The following is an 18,234-nucleotide window of genomic DNA, read 5'->3' on the forward strand; positions in this document are numbered from 1 at the left end:
CACTGCATCAGAATGGTCTATATTGTAGTCGCATCTTACAGCAGTTTCGCCAGGCTCCTGTCACCGGAGTCGGGACTCTCGTTCGCTGCGGGTATATGCCGGACATGCGCCAATTTTGAGGCTGTCACCGAAGAGACATATTCGGTTCCGTATAAGATACTTGAGAACACTCGCATGTACCTATGTGCGTGCATTGTTGCTAGAGAAGAACTACCAATAGCAGAAGAGAAAAATGTATTTGTCGACGTCGCTTTGAATGATCCGGGGTTCATAAATAGCGACTGTCAAGTCTACGAGGTCCGAACGGATGAGCACACATTGTCTAAGCTGGACCAGCTAGATCGCGATAAGTTATTGTTGGAGCATGTGTCAGGGGGGTTTTTCTAGAAAATATGTAGCTAATAGGTAACTTCGTTTGCTATATGATATTACATTCTTAGGCAAAGGCTTTGCCGAAGAACTCTACAACCTTAGGTCCAGATTCATCAACATGATCGTACAAGTCCGCATGAGTGAGCCCGTCAATAACGAAAAGTTCCTTTGGTTCCTTTGCCATTTCGATTCCATCCTCACTGAACCACTTCGTTGCTGCTTTGGTTCCGGTAATCATCAGCAGCGGACGAGGGCTGATCATGCTATTGAAAGCAAACGCATCAAAATTTCCCATTAGGTCCCAGCTCCTCGGCAGACAAGTGTTGGTTGCACGTGGGTGCTGGGCTCTTGGTGTCCGATAGTAGCCAGCCAAATCACGGAATGACTCTGGAAAGTTGGACGGTGCATCTTCCAATTTCTCGGGGAGCATATGAACTATAGGAACCGACTCTCCGGTAACGTCGCTATTGCGATCTCTGCCCGCGGCTTCAAGTTGTGTTTTGAGGATATCAATGTTAGATGTGTCCTTGTCGTATCCTCTACGCGCCATCGTGCCGGCGCAAACGGCAGCAACGGTGGCACAAGCCTTGATGCGTAGGTCTGTTTGTGCTGCATAGGGTGCATATCCCCCAGAAGCACAGATTCCCAGCACACCAATATTGCTCGAGTCTACATCCTTCCGGCTGATAAGGTATGTAACAGCTGCTTTTATGTCTTCAACGCGCTGAGCAGGGTCCTCAAGTGAGCGAGGCTCGCCTTCGGATTCTCCCTGGTATGCAGCGTCATAGGCGAGACACGTGAAACCAGCTTTGGAAAGCACCCGCGCGTAGTTGGCAGGTGATTGCTCTTTAATTGAGGTCCAAGGATGGGCTATAATAATAGCAGCACCAGAGCGGTCGGGTGAGTTTGGAACTGGGTGGTAAAGATGCGCTGCCAGTTTGAACTGGCGGGACAAGAAAGTGACATTATCTGGTTTCGGAACAGAAGTCATGTTTAAAACCGTATTCTCAAGATGAATACTGGAAATATTTGGTTGGATGAAGCTCTCTTTTTATACCTCGCGACAATACCTCCGGAGTGACGTCACCGACCGACAGCCATCGGATTGTGCGAACATCTTCGGAGATGCAATTGTATTGCAATTCACGTGCTGAAAAAAGGATTTTTTTAGTCTTCCTGAGACTTTTGAATTATTGGATAATCTAGTTATATAAACAATACCATAGACATTAGTCCAGATGTAGTACTAGAAGGTTGAACATGTACAGCATGGGTCGCGGATCTCGCATGCGTTTTATAGGTGATAGCACTGTTTGATGCGAGTCTCTCGGATGGCAAGAGATCTTCCCCAATCACTTATCAACTACCTCATTGGCAGCAAATATACCACGCTTAAATTTCTCAAGGGTGGATGTCTGCGCCCTGATCCTCCGCCTTGTCTGCTTTCGCTAGTAAGAGATCTCCCGTTCATAGTCCGTCTGGACCTTTTGATGCGGCAAGAGACAACTAAACTTCATTTGTGGAGCAAAATATGGCCCTTATTGCTGATTTTCAATTTTTTACGTCTTTTCCTGTGAATGCTTACTTAGTGTTTTTGTTCTTGAAACCTTACGTTCGGGCTCTCATAGCAGATCCGAGTCCTATTTTGGTGGAAACTACAGAGAAATTCTACATCAAACACATAGATAACAAGGGCACCATTCATGACCATGCATTAACTCAATTTTTAAAAGGAAAAATGAGCAAATGACTTGGCTAGTATAATGGACACGGATGAGAGGCTACGAATATTTTTCCTTGGTGTTGATTTCTCTCGGGACGAGACCCTGCTTTTAATCCACGGCATCGGGACTACCTTTGGACTCGAGAAGAATACAGACTGGAATGCATGGAAAACTGACATGCTAGAGCAACATGTTCATGATGAACGACTAAAGCGTATTACGGACAGATTCGGGAAGGGCCCATCATAGCGCATATATCAACACTTCAACGCTACTGTGTTCAAATATAGTCTACCGATTTGAGGCAAACATGTACCAAATAAAGCCTTCAGTTCAGTAAAAAAAATTAACCAATTCACCAGGTGTACCAGGTGTAATAAATATCGGCACTACCCCACGGAGCAACGGGTAGTAACATCAATCGACATCCCACATATGCTCAGAAACAATTTCTACGACACACATTAAAATAACTTTACTATTCTATTTGAGGACAATACATATGATGCAACCACCCTCTTCAAAGTAGGTTTCGCTTGATGATACTGGAAGTGGACTGTCATCCGGAATCAAAATGATGACAAGCCAAATGCACAATAGAAAGCCACAAGATGATTAGGCTCAAACAAAGCTAATTTTGACACTTTTGGGGCCGCCAACGAAACCAATAGCATCTTCTGACGAGGGTTGGGGTCGGGGGTCCTGTATTTATAGTATGCGTAGTACGTACTACCGTAGTGCCACTGAACGCCACGCACTGTCAAATGTCAAAGCCTCGACTACCACACCGATTTAGTCCCCGGATTCAAAAGGTCAGTTAAGATGTGACCAAATCTAAAGAGTCTACTGCGTACATTTGAATGTGATGGAGGTCATGTGGAACTCGCAACCAATCAAGTTGCATCGACGTCCCAGTATGCAGCTATACGAAGATCAAGTTGCCCAGTTACATTCCAACTTTATTTCTGTGTTCTGAACAATGCGGCTGTGGCATGGGCACGCTACTACGTACTACAGTACTGCAAAACACAAGTCTCTTTAAGCCAAAATAAAGCCAGCCACCCCGGAAATGCGAGCCAGCCTAATATTTTGAACTGCCAAAAATAATCCAGCGCGGCTGTCATCATTTGGCCACCACGAGGCTCGCGAAGAGCAGGAGTACGAACAACGGTGAAACGTGGAATAACTCAGGAGTCAGGAGGACTAGATGCAGATTGCAGGGTGCCATTGCCAAGAGCAACGGGGCATGCCTGATATGCCGATCGTTGCCTTGTTCCTGCGTCCCCGGGCGGCAGGCAGCTTGGCACTGTGCCAAGAATGGGCGGGAGGCGATTTCAGCCAGCTGGTTGGCGAACTAAACAATGTGGATATCCTCCACTTATTATTATTAGCATTGGGTCTGGTCAGCCTGACCAAGCGCCCGGGTCTGTTTCGTGAAGACAAAGAAAAAGGAGCAGGATGGGTTTCAGGATTGTCTGGAGACCTGCTGTGTCGAGTGATCTCGGGCTCTTTGTAGGCTTTCTACACTGTTGTACAAGTGTAAAGGTTGCATCAATCAGAACTCAACTCGGGCTTGATCAAGGTACTATTCATTCATGATTCTAGAGAGCCAGCGGACCGGCGTTAAGTGATCAGCAATGGCTAGGCATACTAGTATGGACTCTATGGAGTAGACTGAAGACTCTCGAAGCCAGCGGGGAGGCCTCCCCAATAATAGTGAGAATTTAGCGCAGATCTACTGGATGTCCTCGAGCTAGTCATCCTTATTCCATTTCTTTGCCATTACGGATCATCAGATCTAGATCATTACTGAAGAAGGCTGGTTGCCAATGGGCGCGTCGCGTGGCATGTAACTACGGTCCGTAAAGTAGCCTTAGGTACGTCAGCAAAGAAGTGAAAGAATGTAACATGATCATAGTACGTAACGGCATGGGGTTGGTTTCATTGGGCTGGACAACAGCTATGTTTCTTTGTGTACCCTGCCATCGAGACATTCCAAGATATAAGTGCAGCGGGTGGCGCCCCCGGTCCAACCTCAGATCTGAAGTCCATCAGTCCTTTCTGCAACTCAGGTTACTGTCTTTGTTTCTGTTTTATTTCTTCCGATCCTTATTATCTTTCCTCCAAAATGCGGTACGCTTTTGTTACAGGCCTCCTCGCTGCGCAGGCAGCAGCTTTGAGGAACGTCATGTACGTTGACGAGTAAGTATAGCCTCACCCTTACCCCGGCTTTCGATGCTAGCAAATGCTGATGGGGACTCGTGTAAAGATGGCACTACACCAGCCTGCCTTCGTCCGACTTGGTGTCGTCCGTCACGCACGCCATCATGGCCTTTGCGCCTTCGGAGGGCTTCAGCTCCGGAAGCACATTCACCCCGTTCATGTCCGTCGACAGCTTCCGAGCTCTCTTCCCCAGCTCAACCAAGATCATGGTCGCTCTCGGTGGATGGGGTGATAACGCTGGCTTTTCCACCGGCGTAGCCTCCAACGATTCGATCACCACCTACGCCAAAAACGTCGCCACCATGCTGGACACGATGGGATTTGATGGTGTTGGTACGTTGGATCCCGAGATCATATAAACACATTGTTTTTTTTTTCTGACAAATATAGACATTGACTGGGAGTACCCCGGTGGCAATGGCGAGGATTACAAGACTACCCCGAACTCGCAACGTACCGGCGAGATCGACACTTTCCCTATCTTACTGAAGGCTATCCGCGACGCTATCGGAACTGACAAGCTCCTCTCTATCGCTACCCCCGGTCTGAAGCGTGACATGATCGCATACACCGCCGACAAAGGTCCCAGCATTTTCGAGCCTGTCGACATGGTTAACATCATGAGCTACGACTTGATGAACCGCCGTGACAACGTCACCAAGCACCACACCTCCATCAAGGACTCTCTTGAGGCTGTCAACAACTACATCGACATTGGCATGAACGCCAGCCAGGGTAACCTTGGTATTGCCTTCTACTCCAAGTACTTCTACACCGACCCAGCTTCCGACTGCGCCACTGAGCCTCTTGGATGTGCTACTGTCGCCCTTGAGGACGCCCAGGGACAGGACACTGGCAAGTCCGGTGCCGTCACCTTCGAAACCAGCCCTGAAGTCACTGACGCTGTTGCCCTCTCTTCTTGGAGCACTGCCAAGTCCAACGGTATCACTGACGACGAGGCCGGTGGCCAATACTACTGGGACAGCACCAACAACATCTTCTGGACTTGGGACACCCCTGAGCTTATCAGCAAGAAGTTCACTGAAATCATTGGCAAGACTGGTCTTGGAGGTGTCATGGCTTGGAGCTTGGGTGAGGACAGCCTGGACTGGTCCGAGCTCAAGGCCATCAACACTGGTGTTGCTGGTTCTGCTTAAGTCATCGTACCTGAAGGCAATTTTTTAGGATATGTGATTTATCTTGTACAGTTCTATGGATTGTTTTAGCAATTTTAGTAATAGGAAACCTGAATTTCACCTAAAATCTACTCTTTTCTTATTGAATACATATGCATCATTCAGCTTGATGTTCAATCAGTCTAAATACACACGAGCAACAAATGAACTTATAGAAAACACTAATTTTCCGCCGCGTCCTCCTGGGTTGCCTTGAGAAGGGCAAAAGTATCCACCCATGACGAATTCGCGTCCCGCTCCTCCACAAAGCCAACGGAACGAATCTTATCAGCACAAAATTGACGGTCGAAAGAAGTCCAATGTCCATACTCGTCGAGCCAGGACGCTTTCCAGAGCTTACTGGCACCACCGCCTGGCACTTTATCTTGATGTTTCTCCATGTATTCTGTCGGCCGTAAAAGAATTGGATCCTGGTTCTCCGTTGGGCCTGTGCCTTCGAGGCCGAAAAAGCCTGCAATGGCTGGCCAATGAGTTTTCATTGACAATGGACGGGTCTGATCAACGATGTTGTAGATCTCTCCGTTGCCTGTTTTCTCGGGGTGAAGTGATGCCCAAATTGAAAAGCGAGCAATCATGTCTGATGAAACTCCGTTGAACAAGCTATGGTATGCCTTTTCTATGCCTGGATAAGGAACCTTGGCTCCCTTTCCTTCAACTGCAGCATATATGGACAGATAGTTGAACCAGTGTGCAGCTAGGCTAAAAGTGCTACCATTTGGTGTAAAACCAATCTGTTTTTTTTTTTCCTGTCATTAGCTATCTTATCCCGAGGGAGATATAAGAACACTGACAATTGCATCTGGCCTCACTTCACACCATGTCCATCGTTGCTGTTCGCTGGCACGAGCTAGATAGTCCTGCACCAAGTAGTAGTGAATTTTACTTCTTTCAGGCTCGGGAATGCGCCCCATTGATTCCTTGAATGGTGCGGTGAAGCATCTATCCGAGCTATAAATGCCATAAGCCTATGTTTTTATAGTGTTAGTCTTGTTATCCAAAGTGAAAAGAGTTAATTCCATACACGGGATCCAGAAGGAACGACGACAAATTCAAGTCGTGTAGCATAGGTAGTCAATGCAGTAACGACTCTTTCCAGCATAGAAAGGTTTGTCTGCACTTCTTCGGCCGGGTTATCCATCTGCTGATATGCTATTGACCTCCCGTTAGATTAGATTAAATCCCAAAGGCATGTTATGTGTTTGATGATTTGCTTACCAAAATGGTAAAGATGCGTCACTGTCTCCAGATCTGGTATTTTGTCTCGCAGTTGAGTAACAGTATCTTTCAACGAGCCTGCTGTCAGGTTTACTCCCGAAACCAGTTGAATTTGTACGTTCGATGCCGTTGGCCATCGCGCGCGAGCAATGCTTAATGGGCGATTCACAACTGCGGTGACTTTGGCAAAGGTACCTTTCGTTGGGTATTCCTTAAGGATCTCGTTTACCACAGCCCACCCAGCCAGTCCCGAGGCTCCAATCACAAGAGCATGTCTTGATGTGGTTTCCGACATGTTTTTGTTCAGAAATCTTTAAAATCTTGAACAACTCGAAAGTAGTGAGAGTTGGTTGGTTTAATGTTCACTTAGGAAGAATCAATGTAGGGACTTGAAAGAAACCCTTTTTTTTTAATGCAGAATTGTACAGTTATTTATGGGCAGCTTCGAGAACTGGACTCGGCATCCCACAGACATGTACAATATACACAGTTCATACAGTATGAGTAATGACTAACTTGCCTGATTGGCCACTATTACTGTGGAGATATCTATTCCATGACGCCACACAACATCCTGTTGCCCAATGGTATTTAATTATTTCAAGAAATGGGGCGCTTTAACGCTAATTCCGTTCCCCGATTATTTGACACCCAATCAGCGGTCTGACCCCCAGAATTATAGCGTTGATCTTCTGGTTGTCCCAATTAGGTACGAAATGTTGAAAATATTCTAACTCAGTCCAGAGTCGCAATGACACATATTCTGCCTCAAAATATTCGTGATTTTTTGTTAAACCTTTACCTTCCATTGCCATTTCCACTCTAAAATCGCCCACCTAGAGGTCATCACCCCAATCAGACCTAGGACCAAAATTCCAGCGTAGAAGCCTATTAGGGCCTGTGGCGTGGCATACTGGAGCAATTCCCCCCCTATAGGAATTGTCAACAGCACCCCGAATGCGCCAACCATATAAATGGTTCCGTAGAACCGGCCATATTCATCCGTCCGGCACATTTGGCCGGCACAGACGGGAGCAAGTGATATCCAGCCGCCAGATCCAAACCCAAAGAGAGCAACGATGGCATAGAGGGCCGATGCGGAAGAGTGTGAGCCAACGGGTACCCAAACTGCTGCCATTGTGACGAGTGTGGCCAGAACGAGGAGCAACAAAACATTAAAACACCCCACCATGTCGGCCATGAAGCCAGGGATAGTGCGACCTAAAAAGGATGTGCTGTTCAAAACGGTGAGTACATAGAACTTCATGTCAGCGGGCAGTGGGCTTCCAGAACTGCCAGTAGAAGAGTATCGAATATACGTCGGCAGAAGAGCAGCACATCCAAAGATGATGAACTCGAAGCTAAATACTGCAAGAGCCAAAAAAGACAACCGTGCAGATGCAAAAGCTCGAATATCCACCACCGCTTTAGGAGCGGCCGTGCTGCGCACCATTGGGAGTCGGCCACGAACAAGCATGATCCCAGCAAGGTAGCACGCGGCGGAAATGAACGCAATTATGCGCATTGACCATTCCCACCCATAGTTGGGGAATGTATATCTCAGGAGTAGTGGGATTATGGCTCCTCCAGCACTGCTACCGCCCATACAGATACCACTCGCCAGTGCACGCCGCCGATGAAACCAATGACTGAGCACCGCAATTGCGACTGTTGTAACAATAGCCGATGAAAAGCCGCCCAGGATACTTAAGCAGAGTATAAAATGCCAGTATTCAGTGCATTGTGCCAGTAAGATATAGGATAGGAAGCTGCCGGAAGTTCCCAGGATGAGTAGATATCTTGGGCCATACCGGTCAAACAGTGGGCCGACTTGCACACCGAGAAACAAGGTCAGAAAGACCAATATGGCTGATATCCAACCAACATCACTAAGAGTGTATGCGGACAGCTGGTGGGTGGCTATATAATCTTGAACTGTGCCGACTGTTTCCTGTACAATTAGGACCTCGTTTGTGCCTCGAAATCGGGCGAAAAGGGCACGTACGAGCAACTTGGAATCCAAAAGACGGAAACATGAGAAAAAAGGAGCCCATTACGCAGCTCCATGCTTGCCGGCCACCATCGGGGAACGTCCACGCGACACTCGTGTTCGTGCCATTATTGTCGGCGAGAATCGGGGCTTCGGCAATCTGCGGGTAATCATCGTGGTGGTCGTTGGGTGCGACTCGGAGACGAGCAACGTTTGTATCTTGGAGTTCAATAGTGGACTGCATATTTTGTCTATTTCAGGAAGTCGTAGCTTGGGGCAGATTCTGCGTACGAAAGAAAATTTAATAGCTCCAGAGTGAAAGGGTGGAGACGGGCAACTTATATGTCACAGGGCGCGGGGTCACTCTATCAGTCAATCTATCTATTCTCGACCCATATTACCATCCACTCACTCCATCAATTGATGTCTTCTCCAGCAACAATACCGGCTGGTTGAAGAACCGCACGAAATTTGAAGAGCAGCTTCTTCAAATGTTGTTTCCGCGGAACAGCTGTGAACAACCCGAGGTTCTATCCACAATCCTGCACTATAACTGCATCGGGATGACCTCCGGGTCAGACTAGATGACTCACAAAAAAGGACTTCGTAATAAGCAAGCAAACCCCGCAAATTTTACATCACTCCATTTATTCTCTAAACTCATACACCGTACATTATTATCCAAAATAAACCCAATGGACAATGAAATAGAACTCGCAGAGGCCACTGCGGCCGTAAGCGAGACTCAGCCAACTGAAACTTTGTGGGAAAAACTGTACGCCGAGTAGGGTCTGCTCCCATTTACCAAGGACTAATACGTCGTATAGACAACCATCCTTGATCGTCGCAGCTTCAACGGCACTTATTTTCACCGGGTGTGGCATCAATTTTGCATTTGGTGTCTACCAAGAACTCTATGACTCCATGGCAACCCAGCCCAACACACCGTTCACGGGTGCTAGCCCGGCTCAGATCGACTTGATCGGAACACTTTCGATATCTATGATGACTATAGGGGCCCCTTTCTCAACCTCGTGGGCAAAGATATACTCACCAAGGACAGTCATCCTGGCCGGAGGACTGATTTTCTCTGTCGCCCTGGTGCTTGCTAGCTTTAGCCAGACGCTCTGGCAGTTTATTTTAACTCAGGGCTTACTTCTTGGTATTGGTACTTGTTTATCATACATGCCCTCGGTAACGGTAGCACCTACTTGGTTCACACGTCACCGTGGGCTGGCCATGGGCATTATTCTTTCCGGGACTGGAATCGGCGGTGTTGCCTGGCCTCTCGCGCTGCGGTCGCTTATAGATCATGTAGGCTTTCGAAACGCACTTCGAGTTACTGGCGCCCTTTCTTTTGTTCTAACTTGGGTTTCTGGCTCATTTGTGCGCTGGCCAGCGAGTCATCTTGCACGCATCCAAGCCGAGAATTCTGCAAATTCCGCATCAGGTTTCTTCCAGCTACCAGTGGTAAACTGGCGTGTTGCACGTACTCGCAAATTCTTTGCCCATGCCCTTGGCGGTGCTCTTCAGGCAGCTGCATACTATACTCCTGTTTTTTTCTTCGCATCGTATGCCCGCACACTGGGTTATTCACAAGCATCATCAGCAAACTTCATCGCGTTGTCCAATGCAGCAAATGCCATTGGTAAGATTGCAATTGGCTTCATGGCTGATCGATTGGGACGGCTCAACACTTTGCTTTTCACTACGTTTATTTCGGCGCTATCGGCCCTTGCATTCTGGCTCCCATCCTGCGTTTCAGCTACCCAGTCCGACGGCCGAGTCTTGTTTATCGTGTTTACGGTATTTTATGGGATTTTCGCATCGGCCTATGTTTCTCTGTTTCCCGCGAGCTTGGTCGAGTTGTTTGGCGTGCAGAATTTCGCCAGCGTTAATGGTTTGCTCTACATGCTGCGTGGAATGGCCACATTGATTGGTACGCCGGTGGCGGGCGTGTTGATTCGAAGTAATCAGCAGAATAGCCAGCCAAAGAACTATCAGAATACGAGTATAATGGTCGGTATTTTGCTTGTATCCGCTGCCGTTTCCGTCTTTTGGGTGAGGATCGAGGCTGTTTTGACAATGGAAGAAACTGGATCACGTAGGAGAAAGTGGTTAGTGTAGTCAACGGGCCATACTACCTAAACGTCTATATAAACAGAAAGATTCCTCTCCTCTCTATTAAAAGTATGGGTCTACATTCTATGATTATTTTTCCTAGTTTGACATCGCCAAAACTACGTTTCCGAGACAGAAACACTAGTGCTCTAAATTCTCGTTATCACCAGTAGTTTGAATGCTCCACCACGCCCTAGATGCAAGTCTGCATCGGCAGTTACTCGCCTATGTTCATGCCCCAAGTGTGTGAGATATCCAATTGTCCGAAAAAGTCCCAGATGTCATCTAACAGAAAATGAGGCGTTTCCCACGCTGGGAAGTGTCCGCCTCGGTCATGCATGTATCTTTTCTGCACATTGCCCGTTCTCTGTGCCCATTCTAATGGCTGAGTTTGAAATCCGGTTAGTTAGTTTTGCTTTACTGGAATGAGAATTACACAATATACTTACCGTTCGATACCATATATCAAGCGGAAATTCAGAAATTGCCATGGGTTGTTCCACCATGGGCAAATCATCGAACGCAGTGAGATTGAATGCCCCATTCTAGACATATAATCAGCATCGATGGAATATTATTAATATCACTAACATAAAATAACTCACCAAGGCGCCCTCCTTATACAACCGAAAAGTACTGTAAGGGCCTTGCATATAGTGCATCATAGTCCATGTAATGATCTCCTCCGGCGTCCACACACCAGGGTTGTCAACAACGGCGCTGACGGCAGCATAAATCCACATTGCCAACCCAACCGGGCTATCTGTCATCGCATGGGCAAGTCGAAGGGGCTGCGTCTGTTGAATCTGGCCGTATGCCCAATGCTTGTTGAAAAAGTTATCAAGCGAATTGATAACGTACGTCTCGTCGGCAGTTGTTGCATTTTTCTCATATCGCTCTCTATCCGATTGAGATGGGGAAACCACCCAAAAATTGTTCAGTCCGGCAAGAACATTTTCCGGGAAAAGGTGTGCTTGATAGCGCATAATAACCCCTCCAACGTCGCCGGCTTGGATGACATATTTTGTGTAGTTCAGTTGTATCATAAGAGCGTGGAAAGCCTGTGCTGCTTCGTAATCTCCAAATCCTGTAGTTATTGGCGCAGGAGAGAAAGCGAACCCTGGAATCGAGGGGGCGACCACATGGAACGCGGGCATAGTATCATTCGGCGGGTGGGTAAGAGAGTTGATGATATTTTCAACTTCAATAAAAGAGCCCGGCCATCCATGAATAAACAACAGGGGAACTGCATCGGCACGTGGGGATCGGTGATGCACAAAATGCAAAGGGATTGGTTCGAGGTACTGAGCTGTTGCACTCAACTTGACCGTAGTGGTGTACTGCTGTAAGCTGGAAAGAGAAAAATATATCGGAGTAAGTTTATTTTTCCAGGAATCCTCATGCTGTCCTCTTGATGGAAAGACGACCTACTTTTGATTCAGGTGCTTTTCGACCTTGTCCCAATCATACTCATTTACCCAGTAATCGCGGATAGTTGTCGCGTTGTAGATCGAGGGCCCTTCAAGGGGGTCTGGCTCTTGAATCGGGGTTACAAACCGCGTCAGTGATGCTTTCAGTCTTGTATTATCGATGAATTCCTTCTCGACATTGACCACAAAAGGCCGGGGGCTCTCAGAAAAGTTCCACTGGAACGGTGCAGAAATGCTACCGTGTACGTGTCCGGCCAGTATCAACACACTCAAAAGAGGGACGCTGGATGGAAGCTTCATTGTCAATGAATGACGGTATGCTTGATGAAAGGTATGTAAAGGAAGGTAGTGCCAGGGTTTGATATGAAAGTAACCACCATCAGCTAGAAACACAGAAGAGGAAAATTAGTCAAAGGAAGATTCTCGGCTTTTTATACAAGCCCTAATGCTGCCACTCCACGTGACTGGTTAATCCCAGATTATTAATGTTGGTGTTAACCAACAAATCCTGTGTGCATTTCCAATCTTGGCAGTGGGGGTCCATATCAGGTTAGCGCGATCTGTTGCATTCCAAATGCGTCCGTCTGGGTCGTAGAGTAGAGTATTTGCTACTATATTTTCTTCTCAGGTTTTGCTTATGTCAAGTCATTTAGCTAGTATTCAAAACCTAGGATAGTGTTCAAAAGCCGGCTACCTCTGGCATATCCCCAAATCACTTCTTTCGCATCTCAAAACATCCAACGGGATTGTCAACGAGTTTTGCTATAAATGTTGGATATTTTCCTCATACGAGAATTCAATCTTTTGTAAGCTTATGCGGCAAAAGAAATAGAACTGGCTGTGGCGAGGATAAATACAGCGCCCTAGACCGGGAGAGAAAGCCGGAACCGGCAATGTCACAAATTCGAAAGTATGCGGTACCGTTCATTTTTAGTTGATCAGAAAAAAAGAGAGAGAAGTTTGGAGGCTTTTTTGGGCATTCTCCTTTAATGTCAGACTTTTTCAGAAAAGACAAATACATAAAACGAAGGATTATCGATGTATAGCGAGAAACACCGGCATCCGCCTACTACGCCGGTGGCCCACACTTGAGCCGGTAGCGGCCTCCAATTTCAATCTCCTACGACATATTTATACTGCTTTAATTCCGGTGCTTCTTTTGCAGAAATGACATATTTAGTGTTAGCCAAGCAATATTGGGTGTTAACGCGACAATGCCGGATTCAGGCCAGGTCAACACGGAAAAGCATGGCAACGAAGCCATCCCCTCAAAGGGCGAAGAGCAGCCGCAGGCACAAAATGCCAATCCTCAGCTTGAGAAGCTGTCAGTATTTACCAAACACGAGAAACGGTCAATGGTTATGGTCGGGTCCTTGGCGAGCTTTTTCTCGCCGTTGTCATCAAGTATTTATTTTCCGGCGTTGGACACAATCGCCACCGCTTTGAATCAACCGACGTCGAATATCGATATCACAGTTACAACTTACCTTGTGAGTGGAAAATTTGCGGCCGTTTATTGTTGCTAGACTATATCTAACAGCATGTCCCGACAGATTATGCAAGGTATTGCACCCATGTTAATTGCAGGGTTCTCCGACTCGGCAGGAAGACGACCTGCATACATCATCTGTTTCACTGTTTATCTAGCGGCCAACCTCGGTCTTGGCCTTCAAAATAGCTTTGCTGCTCTTTTGGTCCTTCGTTGTCTTCAAAGTGGAGGCAGTAGCGGTACGGTAGCACTGGCTAATGGGCTTGTTGGTGACTTGGTTTCTTCCTCTGAGCGCGGGGCATATATTGCATTCTCTTCGCTTGGATCCATGTTAGGTCCTTCAATCTCGCCCATAATCGGTGGTTTGATTTCCCAATATCTAGAATGGCACTGGATTTTCTGGTTCCTTCTCATATTTTCAGGAGTATTTTTCGCTTTACTCTTTTTATTCTTACCAGAAACATGTCGGAAAGTGGTCGCAGACGGATCAATACCGCCACCTGCTCTGAACTGGTCCCTAACTGACGCTATTCGATACCGGAGGCGTAAGAGCAAAGGAATTGTTCCAGATCCAGAGAAACTCGCCGAAGTCAGAAAGAACTACAGTTTTCGTATCCCCTCACCACTACCGACATTAAAGATCTGCCTTGACTTGGAAACGGCTCTGATACTATTGCCGATGGGGCTGATGTTTGCTGCTTTTTATGCAGTCATGACCGGCGCCACTACATCATTCCATGATATTTATCATTTCAACAACATCGAGACGGCGTTGATGTATGTTCCTATTGGCGCTGGAGGGATCGCATCTGCCTTCACGACCGGATATGTAGTAGACTGGAGGTATCGTGTAAACGCCAAAAAGGCCGATTTTCCAATCTTAAAAAACGTTCGGCAGGATTTGACTAATTTCGATATTGAAAAAGCCAGGATGGAAGCCGCAATACCTGTCTACTATATCAGTGTTGCGGCAATGATAGCTTATGGCTGGGTTGTCGGGATAAAGGTTAATTTGGCAGCTCCGGTCATTCTTTTATTTTTGGTCGGCTGGGGTTTGAACGCGATCTCACAGGTGTTGAGTGCATTGATGGTTGATCTCTGGCCAGACAGGGCTGCTGCTGCCACTGCAGCGAATAACTTGTTTCGTTGCGAGCTAGGAGCTGCTGCCTCGGCTGCAATCAGCCCCATGGGTGCAGCCATGGGCTGGGGATGGGCATATACCACTCTAGGACTCATCGCTGTAGCAGCTTCGCCCAGTTTATGGTTTATCAAGACCCACGGCATGAAATTTCGACAGAAAAGATTGCGAAAACGGCGTGAGAAGGCGTCCAAGAGTCGTGGGTGAATGAGCACGGGGAACTAATTAGACCGCTGTTTTAAAAATTCCTTTCGAAATACCTCAATTTGTTGAAATTGATATCAAATAGGTGTGTTTCAATTGAGTCAATTGTTTTTATTTCTCATAAATTGGACGTCGTCGGAACTTTACATAGACCAATAGATTAATTGATGTTGACCTACGTGTAAGTGTTTAATATTTATTAATATTTAGTGAACTTGCAGTCCTCTGAATTCAATTAAATGAAGCATGATTGGAAGTTAGAAACGAGATTTATTGTTATAAAATACATTGATGCAATAATTTCCAAGTTGACAGGATTCGGATCACTATCTGTCCTAGCCTAAGGGGTCTGGGCGTAAGTTTCGATCACATTGTCCTTTTCCCTTTGAAGGAAATCGGCGAACGAGTTCAGCGGTATCCCCCATGTCTTGAGTTTCTCCATGTCAACAAACTGGGCCAAATCTTGGAGAAGCCTTTGCCATGAAGCCGGAGAGTTCTTGGCGGCTTCGACTTGAAATTCTTCATCTGACAGGTGATGTGCCGATATCTTCTTGTTTGTGGCCTTGCTCAGCTCGGCCACGATCTGGTCCACCGTAAGGAATTCAGAGGCGATTTCAATGCCGTGTTGGTCAAACCGTGTTGGGTCCAAAAGCGCCGCTGCGCCAAATTTTCCAATGTCGTCGTGGTCCACCATTGGGATCAGAGTCTCTTTTCCAAAGGAAGTAGTGAAGACTCCGGTTGTTTCTAAACCGGGATAGACAATCGGGATTTTCGGTTGGGTAAAGTTCGCCATGAAATTGCCTGGACGCAAAATTGTCCAGTATTCAAATCCGTAAGTGCGGACAATCTCTTCAATAACCCGCTTAGGGTGCATGACGATTTCGACCATACCGCCGGGGGTCCAGGCAGCAAATTTTTCAGGGCTGTTCGCTCCCAACGCAGTCGAGTAGACGACATGTTTGATGCCGACACTCTTGGCAATTGCCAATATACATTTCGCAAAAGGCTGTGCGGTCATGGGATTAGAGGGGAGGTTGAGAAAAAGACCAGTGCAGCCCTGCATGCCAGCTTTGAGTGATTCTTCGTTGTCGAGCTCTCCAGTAACGAGCTTGACGCCGAGCTTCTGCAGCTCTTGTGCAGCTGGAGAGTCTATGTTTCGGGTAATAGCATGAACAGTGCAGTTTTTCTTGAGAAGATGGCGAGTGACTGCACCACCTTGAGGGCCAGTAGCGGCAGTAACAAAGAAGGTCTGATTAGACATTTTGTGTTTGATAGTTGGAATTAGAGTTAGAGTTGTAGTTGTAGTTGTAGTTTGGTGAATTGAAGGATAATCTTGAATGTGTTTAGAGGTCTTCTGAGCAGGACAATGGTCCCTTTTTATATTCCAGTTCGCCTGATATCTGACCCCATTCAGCCTCTGTACAATAGGCACGTCAGCGAATCAGATGCGCCGAAGATCATCAGTTTTAGCGCGGCGGAGTTCCACGGCGCTATTCCATATTTGGTCTATTTTTTCGATAGCTGGGCTGAATCGCCCAGTTATCATTGGCCATAGTGGCCCCATCGAGCGGTATTCCATTCTTCTGCATCGCATCTCCGCCGCGCACATCTACAAGAATCAACCAACTACTCCACGCCAAGATACAGAGAAGAGCAATACGCGGAAAAGATAGTGGACTGTAGCCATCCATCAGATGATCTAGATTTGCTTATAGTCTCCTAGCATGACTCAAGGAATGTCCGTTGCGCAGAGGCCACAATACAAGGAGCGGCATGCCTCTATCCCGCGGCGGAAGTCATGCACAGCTTGCGCCAAAGCCAAAAGACGGTGCGATCTAGCATTGCCGGTCTGTTCGCGGTGTAGTCTGCGCCAAGTGGACTGTCACTATCCTTTGCTGATGCAGGGCAATGCTCCATCTTCAATTCCGACTCCGCCCGACTTCAATTCCCTGGACAGCCTGATGACTTTGCGGGCGACACCGCTGCAACCCCCCGACTTTTCTCATATCTATGGAGTAGATGACATTATGCTTTTGAATGCGCCGACATTCCCTCTGCTGCCGGCCGCCGCGGTCTCCCGGGTTCAGTTTGCATTTAAACAGCTACAAGATGCCCCGAGGATGATGGTTCTTGAGAACCAGACAGCCTGGTGTCATCCGCTGTTGTATCGGAATAAGATGCCACGGTCTATACGAGGTAATAATAATTTTCTCTTTTTTTTTTTTTTCAAATCCAAGTTCTTGTTTTTCTTGCAGTTGTCAAGGATTTGGCCGAGCCATAACTAAATACTTCAATGTCCTAGATGCATACTCCAGTTGTGCATTGCACTTGGCCAGGAACGCCGCCAATTCTGCAATGATATCTTCTATAATTGAAAGCCGAGTGGCAGAAATTATCACGTCAGAACAACCAAACACGCCCCTTGAATGTTTGGCCCGCGTGCACGCTCTTATCCTATATCAAACGATTCGGCTATTCGACAACGACGTGTCTTGTCGCCTCGCCGCCGAGGTAGCAATGCCTTCACTACGCGCTGCGGTGGTCGCACTTCTCCCTCACGCCAATTTTGAAGACACTTTATCCCTAAGTAACGTGGCCACACGCTTTCTGTCGTCGTCAGAGGGGAGCTTCTGGGAAACCTGGGTGTTTGAAGAATCCGCCCGTCGCACAATGCTTTTATCCAATTATCTCACCAGGATTTGGGAACTCATGCGCGGCGATCAAGGACTACACTGCGATTACAAGCTCGGCTTCTCGCACTGCTGGTATGTTTCGTCGCAACTATGGGAAGCCAAGTCGCCCTATGAGTTCGCGGTAGCGTACGCGGAGAAGAGCCGGTTCCTAATCAGTAACTTGGATTTTACGGACCTACTGGTCCATGGTAAACCGGAGGATGTGGATATGTTCGGCAAGATTATGTTGACAGGCAGGTTGGGGCTTGATGCAGCGCAAGAGTGGTTCGCTTCCCGAGGGGCTATGTTTTGACACTTCATTATCAGGTTATGATGGTAAATCTGGCATCATATGCACGTAGGCAACAGCATCTGAGGTAATAACGACACGATGACCTTGCTTGGCTAAAGTTAAATAATCAACCTCCTTTTCTTCTTTTGTGCGTCTCGTCCAAATTTT

General features: G+C 47.1%; 9 protein-coding genes across 9 annotated transcripts; 4 read left to right on the forward strand and 5 right to left on the reverse strand.

Moving 5' to 3' along the window:
* Nucleotides 1-436: 436 nt before the first annotated feature.
* Nucleotides 437-1,363, reverse strand: TRUGW13939_06886 (uncharacterized protein; the record flags this gene model as incomplete). The annotated part of the gene is made up of 1 exon (XM_035490028.1): nucleotides 437-1,363. The coding sequence occupies one exon, from the start codon at nucleotides 1,361-1,363 to the stop codon at nucleotides 437-439; it is 927 nt and encodes a 308-aa protein (XP_035345921.1).
* Nucleotides 1,364-4,224: 2,861 nt separating this feature from the next.
* TRUGW13939_06887 (uncharacterized protein) lies at nucleotides 4,225-5,476 on the forward strand (the record flags this gene model as incomplete). The annotated part of the gene is made up of 3 exons (XM_035490029.1): nucleotides 4,225-4,298; nucleotides 4,366-4,652; nucleotides 4,710-5,476. The coding sequence occupies 3 exons, from the start codon at nucleotides 4,225-4,227 to the stop codon at nucleotides 5,474-5,476; spliced, it is 1,128 nt and encodes a 375-aa protein (XP_035345922.1).
* A 200-nt stretch (nucleotides 5,477-5,676) lies between these two features.
* TRUGW13939_06888 (uncharacterized protein) lies at nucleotides 5,677-7,025 on the reverse strand (the record flags this gene model as incomplete). Its single annotated transcript, XM_035490030.1, has 4 exons — nucleotides 5,677-6,246; nucleotides 6,307-6,480; nucleotides 6,537-6,664; nucleotides 6,731-7,025. The coding sequence occupies 4 exons, from the start codon at nucleotides 7,023-7,025 to the stop codon at nucleotides 5,677-5,679; spliced, it is 1,167 nt and encodes a 388-aa protein (XP_035345923.1).
* Nucleotides 7,026-7,520: 495 nt separating this feature from the next.
* TRUGW13939_06889 (uncharacterized protein) lies at nucleotides 7,521-8,964 on the reverse strand (the record flags this gene model as incomplete). The annotated part of the gene is made up of 2 exons (XM_035490031.1): nucleotides 7,521-8,674; nucleotides 8,736-8,964. The coding sequence occupies 2 exons, from the start codon at nucleotides 8,962-8,964 to the stop codon at nucleotides 7,521-7,523; spliced, it is 1,383 nt and encodes a 460-aa protein (XP_035345924.1).
* Nucleotides 8,965-9,415: 451 nt separating this feature from the next.
* On the forward strand, nucleotides 9,416-10,847 carry TRUGW13939_06890 (uncharacterized protein; the record flags this gene model as incomplete). Its single annotated transcript, XM_035490032.1, has 2 exons — nucleotides 9,416-9,495; nucleotides 9,548-10,847. The coding sequence occupies 2 exons, from the start codon at nucleotides 9,416-9,418 to the stop codon at nucleotides 10,845-10,847; spliced, it is 1,380 nt and encodes a 459-aa protein (XP_035345925.1).
* Nucleotides 10,848-11,058: 211 nt separating this feature from the next.
* On the reverse strand, nucleotides 11,059-12,571 carry TRUGW13939_06891 (uncharacterized protein; the record flags this gene model as incomplete). The annotated part of the gene is made up of 4 exons (XM_035490033.1): nucleotides 11,059-11,226; nucleotides 11,291-11,386; nucleotides 11,447-12,191; nucleotides 12,273-12,571. 4 exons carry the CDS (start codon nucleotides 12,569-12,571, stop codon nucleotides 11,059-11,061), a joined length of 1,308 nt encoding a protein of 435 aa, XP_035345926.1.
* A 914-nt stretch (nucleotides 12,572-13,485) lies between these two features.
* On the forward strand, nucleotides 13,486-15,105 carry TRUGW13939_06892 (uncharacterized protein; the record flags this gene model as incomplete). Its single annotated transcript, XM_035490034.1, has 2 exons — nucleotides 13,486-13,761; nucleotides 13,825-15,105. The coding sequence occupies 2 exons, from the start codon at nucleotides 13,486-13,488 to the stop codon at nucleotides 15,103-15,105; spliced, it is 1,557 nt and encodes a 518-aa protein (XP_035345927.1).
* A 337-nt stretch (nucleotides 15,106-15,442) lies between these two features.
* On the reverse strand, nucleotides 15,443-16,363 carry TRUGW13939_06893 (uncharacterized protein; the record flags this gene model as incomplete). Its single annotated transcript, XM_035490035.1, has 1 exon — nucleotides 15,443-16,363. One exon carries the CDS (start codon nucleotides 16,361-16,363, stop codon nucleotides 15,443-15,445), a length of 921 nt encoding a protein of 306 aa, XP_035345928.1.
* A 637-nt stretch (nucleotides 16,364-17,000) lies between these two features.
* TRUGW13939_06894 (uncharacterized protein) lies at nucleotides 17,001-18,087 on the forward strand (the record flags this gene model as incomplete). Its single annotated transcript, XM_035490036.1, has 2 exons — nucleotides 17,001-17,298; nucleotides 17,366-18,087. 2 exons carry the CDS (start codon nucleotides 17,001-17,003, stop codon nucleotides 18,085-18,087), a joined length of 1,020 nt encoding a protein of 339 aa, XP_035345929.1.
* Between the last annotated feature and the right edge of the window lie 147 nt (nucleotides 18,088-18,234).

This window comes from Talaromyces rugulosus, chromosome IV (genome assembly GCF_013368755.1).
Source record: "Talaromyces rugulosus chromosome IV, complete sequence".
NCBI classification, from domain to species: domain Eukaryota; kingdom Fungi; phylum Ascomycota; class Eurotiomycetes; order Eurotiales; family Trichocomaceae; genus Talaromyces; species Talaromyces rugulosus.